This window comes from Hyla sarda, chromosome 1 (genome assembly GCF_029499605.1).
Source record: "Hyla sarda isolate aHylSar1 chromosome 1, aHylSar1.hap1, whole genome shotgun sequence".
Lineage (NCBI taxonomy): Eukaryota > Metazoa > Chordata > Amphibia > Anura > Hylidae > Hyla > Hyla sarda.
The window spans coordinates 450,605,831-450,622,111 of NC_079189.1; the positions used below are offsets into that span (position 1 = coordinate 450,605,831).

At 41.6% G+C, this 16,281-nt stretch overlaps 1 protein-coding gene across 26 annotated transcripts in view; it reads left to right on the forward strand.

The window, feature by feature from the left end:
* Nucleotides 1-16,281, forward strand: part of RIMBP2 (RIMS binding protein 2) — a 970,948-nt gene that overhangs the window by 665,977 nt on the left and 288,690 nt on the right. For 18 of the 26 annotated variants that reach the window (XM_056533442.1, XM_056533333.1, XM_056533398.1 and 15 more), the window contains one exon: nucleotides 1,580-1,600. The exons of 7 other annotated variants lie outside the window; for them this stretch is intronic. In XM_056533442.1, coding sequence (XP_056389417.1) covers nucleotides 1,580-1,600 — 21 coding nt within the window. Of the gene's footprint in view, nucleotides 1-1,579; nucleotides 1,601-1,877; nucleotides 1,901-16,281 lie in introns of those variants that run through there. One more of the 26 variants, XM_056533505.1, reaches the window with a different exon arrangement.

Consider the following 16,281-nt stretch of genomic DNA (forward strand, 5'->3'; position numbering starts at 1 on the left):
CTACTCTCAGAAATGGACCTATAATAGTCCTAGTGACTATGCTTGGTCCATTGCATACAAGGGGCCAGGATGCTGATGTATACCCTACATGTAGTGTACTATAGTGTGTGGATCTAACTTTAATTAGAAACCTTCTAAAAACATAAATAAATTATTGTCTAACAATGCCAAGTCTAGTGTTTAATATAGGAAAGTAAATGAGAAAAACTATAATTATTGTTGTATTAGGATAGGGTCACACATAACACAAATGCAGCATATATCCACTGCGCAGCTGGAAATACGCTGCATATTCTCCTATGAGCAGACACACAGGACTACCCACCAGCAGCCATGTGTGTGCAGTGAGATTTTGAGGTGGGGCCAGTTTGCCGACGTGACTGTGATGCGGGGCTCTCCTCCAAACCTCACTGCACACACAGGGCTGCAGCCTTTTAGCCCTGTGTGTCTGCTCATAGCAGTATATGCAGCAGATTTCCTGCTATGCAGTGGATTTTGCACAGCATGAAATAAGCTGCCTATACGTAATGTGACCCTACCCTTACAGTATGCTTAAAGGGGTACTCCGGCCCTAGACATCTTATCCTCTATCCAAAGGATGTCTGATCGAAGGGGTCCCACCGCTGGGGACTTCAGCAATCTCTCATGCAGCACCCCCGATCATCAGCCTCACGGAGCGAAGATTGCTCTGGGTCTGATGACTCACGATCATGGTGCCTTTGGATAGTGGATAAGAAGTCTAGGGCCGGAGGTACCCCTTTTCCAGTGCATATGATAAATGTCTGTCAATATTACCACGGCTGGATTAGTACTTTTTCTCCCTAGGTAAACCACCAAAGTTTGGAGACTTATAGGCCAAAAAGTGTGTAAAGACATAAAAAAATTAAAATAAAAATAAAAAAGGAACTTGCCACATTTTGAAGATAGCATTTCTCCAAGACAATGCATGGCTCCTATAGGTAGCCTAAGGACATGACCAGGAATGGAAATGGCCAAGCCAGAATCTCACCCAAGAGGGAAAGTTGTCCATTTCATTGCAAAGCTGTGACTTCTTTCTGAGAAAGCAACTTTGTATATCCGGCCTCTTTTCTCAGTATTGCCAAGACCTATAATACCTGGAGCCTTAATATCATCCTAGCATAGTATAGATCATGACCATGAAAACGATAAAATCAGCTTAAAACTTGTCCAGCATTTTCATATTATGCATGTCAATGATGCTTACTACATTATGTCAGTATGTGTTATTCCAAGCAGGTTTTATTACTTTATATCTCCTGGACCAACAGAAATTCCTACATTACTTGACATGCATAGTGCTACTCTTTGTTGTCACACCTGTTAGGGAATATAGAGATACTATAGGAGTGTAGAATGCATCATGCTGGCTTCCTCAGGCTCTTCGCCTTTCTGTCATGTACTGAAGTGTTTCATGCATGCAATACAAGGTGATAACTTTTCTGTATACTTTTATTTAAACGGTTGTGTATTAAACAAGTTTTGTTCTTTTATGTTGGATTTGTATTTTATGTTTGATATTGTGTTTTTGTCTGGACCTATTGCTTTGCCTTTCACCCAGAACACTTTGGACAGCATGCAGGTATTTGAAATGTGTATTTGTGCCTATGCCTCCTCATCTGCCCCTGTGCATGTCTCCCGTTGTTGAATCATTCTTATAAAGCATGCAGCCAGAAATGGGCTCTGGGAGGACATCTTGTGCCTAATTGACTCCCCTCTGCCATATACATTGATTTAATACATGCCTTGAAGCCGGTATGGTTTATTGTGGCATTGACAGGCTTCGTCTAACTGCACTATCTTCTCTTTTATAAACTTACAGAACCAGTAGTACTATAACTGGTACTTAATCCCAGTCTCCCAGGTTGACCCATTATAACAGGTTTGTGCCATCACTATTCACAACACTGAGCATGCCTTTTGCATGGTCTTTAATCATAATAAACTAAAGGACACAACTTCTTGGCTACATATGCATGCTCCCATTAATTGGATGATGAACAGATGCTGAGATCCTGTATAATAATAGTTTCTTGACGGAAAGAATACCTTTACTACCCTGTGTGCTTTCTGCTTTAGTATTTGTAAAAGGGTAATAATAACTATTTTGGTCTCAGCCTCTGGGTATAAACTTTTATTTTGTTGACTGTCCATTACAATACACTGGAGATGGAGCACAGCTTACTTTAAAGGAGTTATCCAGGAAAAAACTTTTTTATGTATATCAACTGGCTCCAAAAAGTTAAACAGATTTGTAAATTACTACTATTAAAAAATCTTAATCCTTTCAGTACTTATGAGCTTCTGAAGTTGAGTTGTTCTTTTCTGTCTAAGTGCTCTCTGATGACGCGTGTCTCGGGGACCTCCCAGTTTAGAAGAGGTTTGCTATTGGGATTTGCTTCTAAACTGGGCAGTTTCCGAGACATGTGTCATCAGAGAGCACTTAGACAGAAAAGAACAACCTTAACTTCAGAAGCTCATAAGTACTGAAAGGAGTAAGATTTTTTAATAGGAGTAATTTACAAATCTGTTTAACTTTCTGGAGCAAGTTGATATACAAAAAAAAAGTTTTTCCTGGATAACCCCTTTAAGCTTTAACCACTGAATGTCGCTCCTGCCCTTTAACAGGACTGCAACAGGTGCAGAGCAGAAAGAAGTATCATCCCATATGAAACGTTCTGTGCAGAGCTGAAAGACTCCTTTTGTTAGGCTAAATGTAGCCAATCTTATAGTATCTGAGTAGGTTACATTATTTGAAGCTCCCTGTCTTCTCCTATTCACTTTCTTCTGGCTCTGATTGTTTTCCAGTGTTTTCACATTAGAAATACTAGGATATTTTATTTATCATTAAAAAAAAAAAAAAAAAAAGTTTTAAGAATGGTTCAACAACGACTGTTATTAGTTGCTTGAATTCAGATCACCAAAGGCTGCCGTCTTTGCCATACCACCTTCGCCTTTACTGCAAATAGTTGTGGCTTTGCTATGTAATTTTTGGCCTGGTTGGTTAAATGAATAAAGCACATATAGATTTCATGTGCTTTACCTGCCCAAGCCATGTGGATAAAAATGCATTTTCAAACTATATTAATTTGCTGTTAAGCTGTGTGCAGTTTTTGGCTGCAAGGTTTTCAGTTTCTCATGAAAAAAAATGAACACCTTTTCAAAATGCACCTCAAGTGAATATAAAACACTTATCGCCCTTCTCACCTTATAACAGTGGTTCTTAACCTTGTTGGAGGTACTGAACCCCACCAGTTTCATATGCGCATTCACCGAACCCTCCTTAATTGGAAAAATAAAATATGATTTTTTCAAATTCAAAACATAGGAGGTATATATTTAAGTATATATTTATACATGAACAAAATGAACAAAACCATTAAAGAACAAAACCGTTAAGACACATTAGGTGCAGGTAGTGTTCCCCCACACATTAGGCGCAGGCAGTGTTCCCCCCACACATTAGGCGCAGGCAGTGTTCCCCCACATTAGGCAGGCAGTGTTCCCCCACATTAGGCAGGCAGTGTTCCCCCACATTATGTAGGCAGTGTTCCCTCACAGACATACAGCCTCCAGCCATATACAGTGTATGGCTGAGGCTGTATGCCTGTGTACTGCCCACTTCAGTGCTCCGACCACCGCTCCGGCTATAGCAGTAGGTCCCGGGACCGGTGGTCGGAGCACCAAAGACGATGTGCCGCTGGTCACTTATCAAGCTGGCCAGCGCGCGTCTTCCTCCTTCTCTATCCTCCGGTCCTCGGCGCCTTCGTTTCTATGGGCGCACGCATGGGACGTCAGTGATGCAGGGGCCGCAGGGAGTTAATAGTGATGGGGGGAATTGCCCCGTCACTACAGCAAACACCGGCTCTGCTCTGGGCCCCGGGCCACCTCAGTTTGCCTGTCCTGTTGCCACGGGCCTGGAGTCGGGTGTGTCTCTTGACCTCCACAGAACCCACGAGACTGACTAACCGAACCCCTGGGGTTCGGTCGAACCCAGGTTAAGAACCACTGCCTTATAGCCTATCATTAGAATAATAACATAAAAGTGATCATAAACCCACTGCACCTCTCTGGGCCACTGTCATCTAGGGAGAATATGCCAAATATTTGTCAAGCTGAGGGTTTGTAGACAGGGGGACCACTCTGTGTCGTCAGTGGTCCCGAATACATTCCCTGATGCCTAGATCATAGATAAAATAAAATCTCCAGGTGCGGTGACCTGAATTCAAACAGCTTGTCATATTTTCTAGATATTTCAGCAAAAAGTCCATAATGTCTATGAAGAAAAGCTGTAAATTGTATATGAGGGTTCCTTGTGTGCTGATGTATTTATTTTGTTAATATTAAATGGATAAACAAATGACATATAGCTTTTAAATGAAATTGTGATGTCTTTATGTTAAACCTTTTCAGGTTAATATTCTATAGTATACTAAGTAGCTGTGTATAACCAATTTCTTCATATGTTAAGGAGAACCTGACAACACATATTTTAAAGAGAACCTGACAACAGCTTCTTCGAAGTGAAGCTGCTGGCAGTGTGATGTAGGTAATTTAATATGTTTGTCGGAGTAATATATTATTTTTAGATATTATAGGGGTATTCCAGGCAAAAAATTTTATATATATTAACTGGCTCCAGAAAGTTAAACAGATTTGTAAATTACTTCTATTAAAAAATCTTAATCCTTTCAGTACTTATGAGCTTCTGAATTTAAGATTGTTCTTTTCTAAGTCCTCTCTGATGACACCTGTCTCGGGAAATGCCCAGTTTAGAAGCAAATCCCCATAGCAAACCTCTTCTAAACTGGGCGTTTCCCGAGACAGGTGTCATCATAGAGCACTTAGACAGAAAAGAACAACCTTAACTTCAGAAGCTCATAGGTACCAAAAGGATTAAGATTTTTTAATAGAAGTAATTTACAAATCTGTTTAACTTTCTGGAGCCAGTTGATATATATATAAAAGTTTTTGCCTGGAATACCCCTTTAAACTTTGTTTGCTGCATGTGCTGCCTGGAGTCTTTGGGACATTATACAACCGCTCTAAATCAAAGAGTCAGCTCTCTAATTCCTCTCATCCCGATGCAAGCACGACTACTTGATGATTGACAGCACTTCCTACTTGATTTTAGACAAACCTGTACTGATGTTACAGAAAGGGGGGCTGTCATTCAATAGTGAGGATGCATGCCTGCAGCAGGGCACAAAAAAGCAAACAGATGACTCCTTGCCACAATCAGGTGCTCAATTTACATACAGCACAATATCAAACAAAAATTTATTTGAACCTATAACCCAGTATATACCTGTATGTGATGCAGTAATGTGTCTGCCGATTAAATGACCTGCATCACACTGTTAGCAGCTTCACATTGAAAAAATCTGCTGACAGGTTCTCTTTTTTACTGTAGGTTTTTAATAGAGTGTATGAGATTGGAACTTCTTTCTTTTCCCTTCAGTGGGGCTGAGCTGCAATACCAAATACAACTCATAGACAGATTTGGCAGTCTTTCTGGAATAAATGCAAAGCCTTTTTATATATTCTTAACTCTATTAAGATGTTAATTTTAGATTTTATACTACATTTTTTCATTACCTTAATATTTTGATATGTTTTTTTTGTCATTAAACTTTTAATAAACCATTGCTAAGTGGAAATATTTGTTATGCTATGTTCACATCTGAGTGAAGGGTGTACTTGCTTTTCAATTGATCTGTTTTGTTTGCAAAAAAAAAAGAAAAGAAAAAACTGAGCCGGCAGATCTTCTGTGTGACTGACACCAACTTAAAGGAAATGTGTCATCAGAAAATGACCTATTGTTTAAATCATGTCTTTTATGTTAACCATATTTTTTAAGAATTGTTGGTGTTTTTTTTTTAACCCCTTAAGGACCCGGGCTTTTTCCGTTTTTTCATTTTCAATTTTTCCTACTCTTTAAAAAAATCATAAGTCTTTAAAATTTTCACCTAAAATTCTATATGATGGCTTATTTTTTGTGTCACTAATTCTACTTTGTAATGACATTAGTCATTTTACCCAAAAATCTACGGTGAAACGGGAAAAAAAATCAATGTGCGACAAAATTGATGAACAAAACACTATTTTGTAGGTTTTGGGGGCTTCCGTTTTTACGCAGTACATTTTTCGGCAAAAATGACACCTTATCTTTGTTCTGTAGGTCCATACGGTTAAAATGATACCCTACTTGTATAGGTTTGATTTTGTATCACTTCAGAAAAAAATCATGAATGCATGCAGGAAAATGTATACGTTTAAAATGGTCATCTTCTGACCCCTATAACTTTTTATTTTTCTGTGTTCAGGGCGCTATGAGGGCAAATTTTTTGCGACGTTATCTGAAGTTTTTATCGGTACCATTTTTGTTCTGATCAGACTTTTTGATCACTTTTTATTCACTTTTTTGTGGTATAAAAAGTGATCAAAAATGCGCTATTTTGGACTTTGGAATTTTTTTGTGCGTACGCCATTGAACGTGCGGTTTAAAAAGCAGTATATTTTTATAATTCGGACATTTCCGCATGCGGCGATACCACATATGTTTATTTTTATTTACACTCGTTTTTTTTTTTTATTCTTGGAAATGCCGGGTGATTCAAACTTTTATTAGGGGAAGGGATAATTCAAAGGGTTAATGATTGTTTTACACTTTTCTTATGCAATATTATAGCTCCTATAGGGGGCTATAACATTGCATTAACTGATCTTTAACACTGATTGATGCATCTCCATAGGAATTGATCAATCAGTGTTTTCGGCGATTTAATGCTCAAGCCTGGATCTCAGGCTTGAAGCATTCATTCGGCGATCGGACAGCGCAGGAGAAGGTAAGAAGACCTCCTCCTGTGCTACAGCTGTTCGGGATGCCGCGATTATACCGCGGTGATCCCGAACAGCTCCTTGAGCTAGCCGGGCACTTTCACTTTTGTTTTTAGCCGTACGGCTCAGGTTTGAGCACGCGGCTAAAGGGTTAATAGCGCGCGGCACCGCGATCGGTGCCACGCAATATTAGCGGCGGGTCCCGGCTTCAATATGACGCCGGGTCCACCGCTATATGATGCGGGGTCGCCATGTGACCCCGCGTTATATCGCAGGACCGGGACTCATGACTTTTGCGTACGTCATGGGTCCTTAAGGGGTTTTACTATCTATATTTTATAATAGTCCTGAAATCATTCTGGCCACTAGGTGGTTTCCTGTTCTGTACAAATCTTTTTCCAGTAATGTCTTTCTTCTTAAGAGTATAGTAAAAGGTGACACCAGTAGAGAGATAACATTTCGATCCACAACCATTCACAGGAAAGATCAGCACCCGGGCCCCCATCCCCTGTAAAATGACCTCTTCAATACATCTGAAAGGGGCAGATCTTATTTATGGATGTCTATGATCCATGGGTCCTGCAGTGAACCATATTATTAAATGTTGTTAAAACAGCTTAACCCGTATGGGTACGCCCTGCATTCTTCCGGCCCCTGTCGCTCGCCGGGCAGGGACTGGACCGGGATGCCTGCTGATATCGTTCAGCAGGCATCCCAGCATATCGATAATAAATACTAACCAGCGGTCTGCTACGGTTCAGGGTCATATGGGTCACGTGTGACCCCATGACCCGGATAATGATGATGAACGGTGGTGTAATATACACCACCAATCATCATCCGTACAGAACTGGGGGGCGGCACTGTTGCCACCCCCCAGTACAGCAGTGATTGGGCGGCCATAGTGACCGCGCCAATCACTGCAGTATGGGGAGGGGGGAGGTGGGTGCTGGACCATGCTGCTCCGTTCTGCCCACCATTTTACAGAGATCTGGTGTGCAGGACAGAGCCCCGTGCTGCCATCTCCCCCCACACAAAAAAGTGTAAAAAAAAAAAGTGCCCCCTTTCTGTGGCCCCTTGGCACAGAAAGCAGTCAGGGAAAGCAGTAGATTAGGTAGGGACAGTTAGGGGTTAAAAAAAAGAAATTTTTTTGGGGGGCAAACCGTCTGTAGGTGTCCATGGGTCTGTAGCACCTTTAGCTGCATGACCCCGGCCCTACACGGTCGCTGCGGTCTGCCCCCAGCTTTTTTGGGGGGGGGCGCAGACCTTTTTTTCCCCCCTTTTTTTTCTGTAGGTGTCTGCAGGTCCGCAGACCTTTTTTCATGTTTTTTTTGTGCTAAATGTGTGGCCGGGCCCTCTTAACGGTAAAAGAGCTGTCCGCCGCTGATCAGTCCCGTAGTACTGATCAGCGTTTTTTTTTTTTTTTTTGTGGTAATGGTGCTTTTCGTGTTATAGCGGCTTTTTTAATTTTAATTTTTTGCACCTATAGGCGGTCCTTGCCACCAGTAGCAGGCCTGTACTGTGTGGACGGATCGTACCTGTGTGTGCAGCCTGCCCGACCGCTGTCAGTGATTTATCACTGATCAGCATGTTTTTTTTTTTGGGGTTCAGGCGGGTGCATTTTTTCGGGGTTAAGCGTTTTATTATTACATTTTTCAGGTTTTTTGTGTGGGATCTGTGTACGTGCCACCAGCCAGTTCTTTGCTGAGTGGCCAGACGCCCCACTGACTTCTGCGCCCCCTGCCGCCACCAAGCACTAATCAGTGCGCACACCACTGATTAGGTAAACGCTTTTTATTGGCGCAGGGTTTTTTGCGCTAGAAGTTTTTTTTTTTGTTTCTTTTTCTTTTTTTAGTTTAGTTTTATTTTATATTTTTATATTTCTGTTCTTAGGCCGGGTTAGTTAGTTAGCTTAGGTTAGGATGGGTTAGGGAGGTAGTATCGCACCACACTACACGAAGCACACACACCAATAAAGTTTCCCTCCCACATATATACATTTCACCCCCCCATTAGAGTAGGGAAATTGCCCACAGGGCGTTTTCAGTGGAGGAGGCACATGCCTTACTTGCCTCTGACTTTGAAAGAGTCTCAGAGGATGAGGAAGACCCCACCTTCCTTATTTCCTTGTCCTCTTTATCATCTTCTGATGATGAGCCACCAAGGCAGCGGAGGACGAGGAAGACCCCACCTTCCTTATTTCCTTGTCCTCTTTATCATCTTCTGATGATGAGCCACCAAGGCAGCGGAGACGCCGCCGAGCGAGGCCGCAAACCTCCTCTGCTCCTGACCCTGTGCCTCATGCTAGTATGAGTCCCCTTGGCGCTCATACTAGTCAAGACCCCAGCCAAGTTCATTGGTGCCCCGTACCGGCGAACTTGTCTGGACTCAGCCAGCGGACCACGAGCCTGTGATTCTTGAGTTTGTTGGCGACTCAGGAATCAAGTTTGACATTGCCGGGTTTACTGAAATGGACTATTTCAGTTTTCTTTTCATTGACGACTTTGTCAATCTGATGGTTGACCAGACAAACCTGTATGCCCAACAGTTCGTCACCGCAAATCCAGGCTCATTTTTAGCTAGACCCAATGGATGGTATGCCTTCAATGCAGCCAAAATGAGGACCTTTTGGGGCCTCATGCTGCTTATGGGTCTAGTTAAAAAACCCAGTGTCAGACAATACTGGCGTGGGGAAGTCCTTTACCAGACCCCGCTCTACAGTATGGCCATGACACGTCCCCGGTTCAAGGCCATTCGGAAATGTTTGCATTATTCTGATAATGCGGCATGTCCCCCCCCCCCCCTGCCAAATTTTGGGAGGCCTATGTCCCGGGGTGGGAGTTCACTTTTTAGGAGTCTCTCATCAGCTTTAAGGGGAGACTCAGCTTCTGGCAATACATCCCTACCAAGCCAGCGCGGTATGAGGTGAAGATGTATAAACTTTGCGAGAAAACCTCAGGGTACACTTGCAAGTTTATGGTGTATGAGGTACAAGATTCCCGTATTGAACCCCCAGAATGTCCCCCCACTCTGGTTGTTAGAGGGTAAATCGTTTGGGGCCTTTTGCACCCATAGCTAGATAAAGGCTACCACCTTTACGTGGATAACTTTTATACTAGTATCCCTATCTTCACATCCCTCGCCGCCAGATCCACTGTCACTTGTGGGACAGTCCGGAAGAATCAAAGAGGCCTTCTGCCCCATCCCCTACACACTCATATCCCCCGGGTTGAGTCCCGTGCCTTTTCCCATGAAAACCTGTTGCTGGTCAGGTATAAGGACAAGAGGGATGTCCTTATACTCACCACAATTCATGGGAACGGCAGCACCTCTGTCCCTGTGCGAGGTACCGCTCGACCGGTCCTCAAGCCCGATTGTAATCTGGATTACAATCGGTATATGGGGGGAATTGATCTTTCTGTTCAAGTCCTCAAGCCATATGATGCCATGTGGAAAACACAGGTATGGTACAAAAAAGTTGCGGTCTACATGGTAAAAGTTGCCATGTACAACTCTTTTGTACTGTCCCAGTATGCTGGCAACACAGGGACATTCCTGCAGTTTCAAGAGGTAGTTCATCTTTGGTGACTGCCAAGGAGTGGGTCAGAGCACCTCTGGAACTTCAGTGCCCCGGGTCGTCCCCGGCCAACACTTTCCAGGTGAGGTCCCCCACACTGGAAAGAAGGGACGATCCCATAAAAAATGCAGTGTTCCACAGAAGGGGGATTCGGAAGGACACCACCACTCAGTGTGACACTTGCCCCGATCACCCGGGCCTCTGCGTTAAAAACTGCTTCAGGGAGTAGCATACTTCCGTGGAGCACTACATTTTTAATCCTTTTCCCTGATTTTAATTCCCCTGAATTATACTCCAATGTACCAGTCCAGAGTACATTGTCTTCCAAATTTTAAAACCAAACAACCCCCCCCCCCCCAAAAAAAAGCCCAAAAACCTATATCCCAATACCCCTGATAAAAAGGATCATGGGACACAGAGTCAACAGCATTGGGGGTTTGCAGTTGCCTCGAATGCGCAGCGCGCTCTCCTCACCTGAGCGGGGTGCGCATTTGAGGTAACAGAATAGGGATGACCACACACATCACATTCCCAGAATGATGATTCAGAGCATAGGGTTTGGGGCGGGCATCATTTTTACTTTCGGCTATACTCTGGGTCATCATTCTGGGAATTGGCATATCCGTATTAAAATTGCAATTTCCATCCCCCCTCCCCATAGTACACCAGTCTGTTCCAAATCTCCACTTCACCCCTATACACCGTCCCTAGGGGGTGTACTGCTTGTAATATTCTCACATGTGGGTGTTCCTTTCTTGTATTTTCCTCTGAATGTATGTAACTGTTAGGTCCATAAGAAACCGGCCTCAAATGCGAAGAGTTCTCCCTCATGAGCTCTGTCTTATTTCCAGGCGACAATTCGGAGTCACATATTAGTTGTTCCCAGAAAGATGAAGCAGAGTATAGGTTGAAAATTGCAATTTTCAAAAGCTACACTTCATCCATTCCTGGAAAATGAATTTAGGAAACACCTAAGCGTTCAAAATGTCCTCTTTTGCCATATACCCATTCCTCAGGGTGGGTACTTTCTGTAATGGCGTCACATGTGGGTGTTTCATTCTTGTATTTTCCTCTGAATGTATGTAACAGTCAGCTACTTATATGCCATAGGCCTCAAATGCAAACAGACCTCTATGACTTCTGAGCCTTGTTGTGCGCCCGCCCAGCACATTACCCCTCCAAAATTTGTAACCTAATTTCTCCAATTACCCCTTGTGAAAATGTAAAAAATTGGGTAACCCCAGCATTTTAGAGTAAAAAAATCAAATGTTTAATTTTACGGCCCACTGTTCAAAACTGTGAGCTATAAGTTCTCACTGTACCCCTTGTTACCTTCCTTGAGGGGCATAGTTTCAAAATTGTGGTCACTTGCCGGGTTTTTTTTTAGATTTTACGTCAGAACCTCAACCATTGCAGTGCAAAGCACCACTTTAGGCCTCAAATCTCATCGGTGCCATCTAATTTCTTAGCCCTGTTTTGCACCCGCATAGTGCTTTACAGCCATATATGGGGTATTTCCTTATTCTGGAGAAATTGGGCTACAAATGTTGTGGCGTTTTCTTTCTCTTACTAATTGTGAAACAAAAAATTTTTGGTTAATACCAGCAATTTAGTATTAAAAATCAAATTTTTCACTTTTACGGCCCACTGCTCAAAAAACCTGTGAGGTGTAAGTACTCACTGTAACACTTGTTACATTCCTGGAGGGGTCTAGTTTCCAAAATGGTGTCACATGTGGGGGGTTTCTGCTGTTCTGGCTCCATGGGAGGTTTGAAAATGCACATGGCCCCCGACTTCAATTTCAACAAAATTCTCTCTTCAAAAGACCAGTGGCACTCCTTCGGTTCTGAGACCTGTAGTGCGCCAGCAGAGCACTTAACGTCCACATATGGGGCGTTTTCTTAAATGGGAGATATTGGGCTTCAAATTTTGGGGTTCATTTTCTCCTATTACACCTTTTGAAAATGAGAAATTTGGGGTAACACCATCATTTTAATGTTAAAAATCTAATTTTCCATTTTCACGTCACACTTCGACGCAAAGTCGTCAAACACCTATGAGGTGTTAAGACTCACTATACCCCTTGTTATGTTCCTTGAGGGGTGTAGTTTCCAAAACAGTATGCCATGTGGGGGGTGGGGGGGTTTAGCTGTTCTGGCACCCTGGGGACTTTCTAAATGCAACATACACCCCAAAAACCATTTCAGCAAAATTATCTTTCAAAAGCCCAATGGCGCTCCTTCTCTTCTGAGCCTTGTAGTACGCTCACAGAGCACTTTATGTCCACAATGGGGTATTCCCATTTCCATACTCAGACGAAATGGTGTTACACATTTTGGGGGCTTTTTCTCCTATTACCCCTTCTGAAAATGAAAGTTTGGGGTAACACCAGCATTTTATTGTAAAAAAATTTAATTTTTCATTTTCACTTCCAACATTAATGAAAATTCATCAAACAACTATGGGGTGTTAAGGCTCACTGTACCCCTTGATACGTTCTGTGAGGGGTGTAGTTTCCAAAATGTGACATGTCCCCAAAAACCTTTTTAGCAAAATTCTCTCTTCAAAAGCCCAATGTTGCTCCTTCCCCACTCAGCCCTGTAGTGCACCCACAATGCACGTTACATCCACATATGAGGTATTGCCATACTCGAAAGAAATTGGGTTACACATTTTTGGGGGCTTTTTCTCCTTTTACCCCTTGTAAAAATGAAAAAGATGGGGCTACAAGAACATGTTAGAGTAATGTTAGTGTAATGTGAGTTTTCTCTTTCACTTTGCTGCTATTCCTGTGAAACACCTTAAGGGTTAACAAACTTTCTGAATGTCATTTTGTATACTTTGAGGGGTGCAGGTTCAATAATGGGGTCATTTATAGGGGATTTCTTACATTAAGGCCCCTCAAATCCACTTCAAACTAAACTGGTCCCTGAAAAATTCAGCTTTAGAATTTTTCGTAAAAATTTGGAAAATTGCTGCCATACTTTGAAGCCCTCTGATGTCTTCAAAAAGTAAAAACATGTCTACTTTATGATGCCACAAGATCAAAGAAGAAAAAGTATAACACTGAAAAAACATCAGCACACCAGTATATATAATGCAATTCAGACAATTTTTTAAGTACACACAACCCCCTACAAAAACTACAACTGTAGTGATAGGAAGGGAAAACAGTAAAATCAATTAAAAATAGGCTCTTTAAGAGCCCGAAGCACAACCCTAGGGAGGAATGAACCCCCTCACCTAGAACCTGGCACCCATCTAATGTAAACTAGCTGATATTGCACTCCATTCAGAAAATATGCATGACATAGATATAATGTACAATCAAGGCAACACAGGGAATAAATAATAATGATGTGTCCAAATAATAAACAATAATATCAGCAATGTAAACAATATCGCTATTATTTCCCAATTAATATTGGCACAATGCCGTTATACTTGCAGTCATGTGAATTGCACAGGAAACAAGCGTCCCAGACTGGATGGAGAGCCCAGATAGGTCATAATATATGCATGAGGACGGGGCCACAAGAGGCCTCATGTGTTCCGTCGCTGTGGTGACCTCACTTCACGCGATAATCTGTGCGCATTGCATAGTAACCGGCGCTTCATGCACAGTATCACCTGATCATAGATGCACATCAAGTGACTGCTTTGCATCACGTGAGTGAATCTGTTATGCCGTATATAAGAAATCCCTGACCTGCATGCGCAATATTCTATGAGCCTCTCTGTATTATACAGGTATGGTGGTGCATGCGTAATTACCCGCCGAAGTATGATTACACAGAATAAAAAATATATTGGATAGTAAATAATACCATGACATATCCAGTAAACATACTTTCTATGGGCACCAACAAAGAATGTAGTTCAAGTAGTAATATATAGTCTAATACCGCATCAGGTACCTATCTTAGGACTGATAACCCTATAGTAATAATTTCCATATGTGATTACCCGTAGCCTATGCACGCAACCACTTAATGTTCAAAGAAAGGGAATGAGTCATGGTAGTCAGAATATTTATGTGACAACACATCCCATTCTTATAGGGTATCCTCATAAGGTATTGCTGCATACCCATATGTCATAACTAGTATGATCTTGATCATATCTTGTCATCTAGGTTGATACAGATGCACCAGCCAAGATATGACAAGCATGACGCTCCACCATCTGCAAGGTATATATCACACACAACATCAGTAGTTGTTATGGGGACAAATATATAAATTTATGTCGTACAAGAAAATATCCATAAAGAAAAATTAGAAAAAAATATAAATTAGCAAAATGAAGAAAAAGAAAAAATAATAATAGAACAAAATATATATTATTATGTCATCCAAGATTGGCTGTTGCCTATGTCCTGTCTGAATAGGACATCAGTTCCAAAGTCTACATGCTCTATGCTTGCCATAAGAGCATTTAAACAGGTCCATCAACATGATCTAGGGCGATGAAGACCCTTAGAGTCCTCACATTATTCACCAGCATGTCCAATAGTCCAAGTAGGAAATCCATTTCTTTATTTTGAACCTTTTACCATACATCAATCCATGTCCAATTTTACTCCAGTCCACAATAACAGATTGCCAATGCCGACCACACTGATGTCCCAGTTCACCCAACCAATCCAGACTAGGAGAGTGGATGCTCAAGATGATGGTATACTTAATTTTACAGAGAGAAGAAGGAAGTCATCATTATGTAGCAAGAGGGAGGAAGTTATCATATATCCACCTGTGTATACTAAAATGGAAGTGCATGTCAGACAGTGAAAAATACTGATGGTAAAAAAGGCACAAGAAACCTGGACCCAGATCCATTCCTCATGTACTTCATGTACCATAACACCCATCACTCTTTCACACGTCACAACTAGAGATGAGCGAATTTACGGTAAATTTGATTCATCACGAACTTCTCGGCTCGGCATTTGATCACTTTTCCTGCATAAATTAGTTCAGCTTTCAGGTGCTCCGGTGGGCTGGAAAAGGTGGATACAGTCCTAGGAGACACTTTCGTAAGACTGTATCCACCTTTTCCAGCCCATCAGAGCACCTGAAAGCTGAACTAATTTATGCAGGAAAAGTCATCAACTGCCGAGCCGAGAAGTTTGTGACGAATCAAATTTACTGTAAGTACGCTCATCTCTAGTCACAACCTATCACTTTTCACATGGTATAATTCACACAATTATAACATTACTCACTTTTCATGTAACACACCACTACACATACACAACACATTCTTATTTTTCACGCTTCTTATTAATTTATAATTATTCACTAGATATATAATAATCACATCTCTTCACATCTCTTTTCTAGTCATTAACATAAACTCTCTATATACACTTGTTCATATATAAAAATAGTTTCTTTATTTCTTTACATAAAGATATACTCATGCATACGCGTATGTGTGTATATATATTCCTTTATATATATTCCCTTATATATATATATATATATATATATATATATGCATAGCTGCGGTTACGGACACAAGGTTATTGCTCATGTATATGTATTAATCAGTTTAGTTACAGATATTCTAGACACATGAGTATAGTACACACTGTATTATTAGCATTCACTGCATACTCACGTACCAACCTGAATGAGTCTTTATCATATTACATGTCTTTCACTTATTCAGGTCACGATTCACGAGGGTGGCAAACATGGGTCTGGTATCTCTGGGTCCAGGTTTCTTGTGCCTTTTTTTACCATCAGTATTTTTCACTGTCTGACATGCACTTCCATTTAAGTATACACAGGTGGATAAATGATGACTTCGTCCCTCTTGCTGTATAATGACTTCCTTCTTCT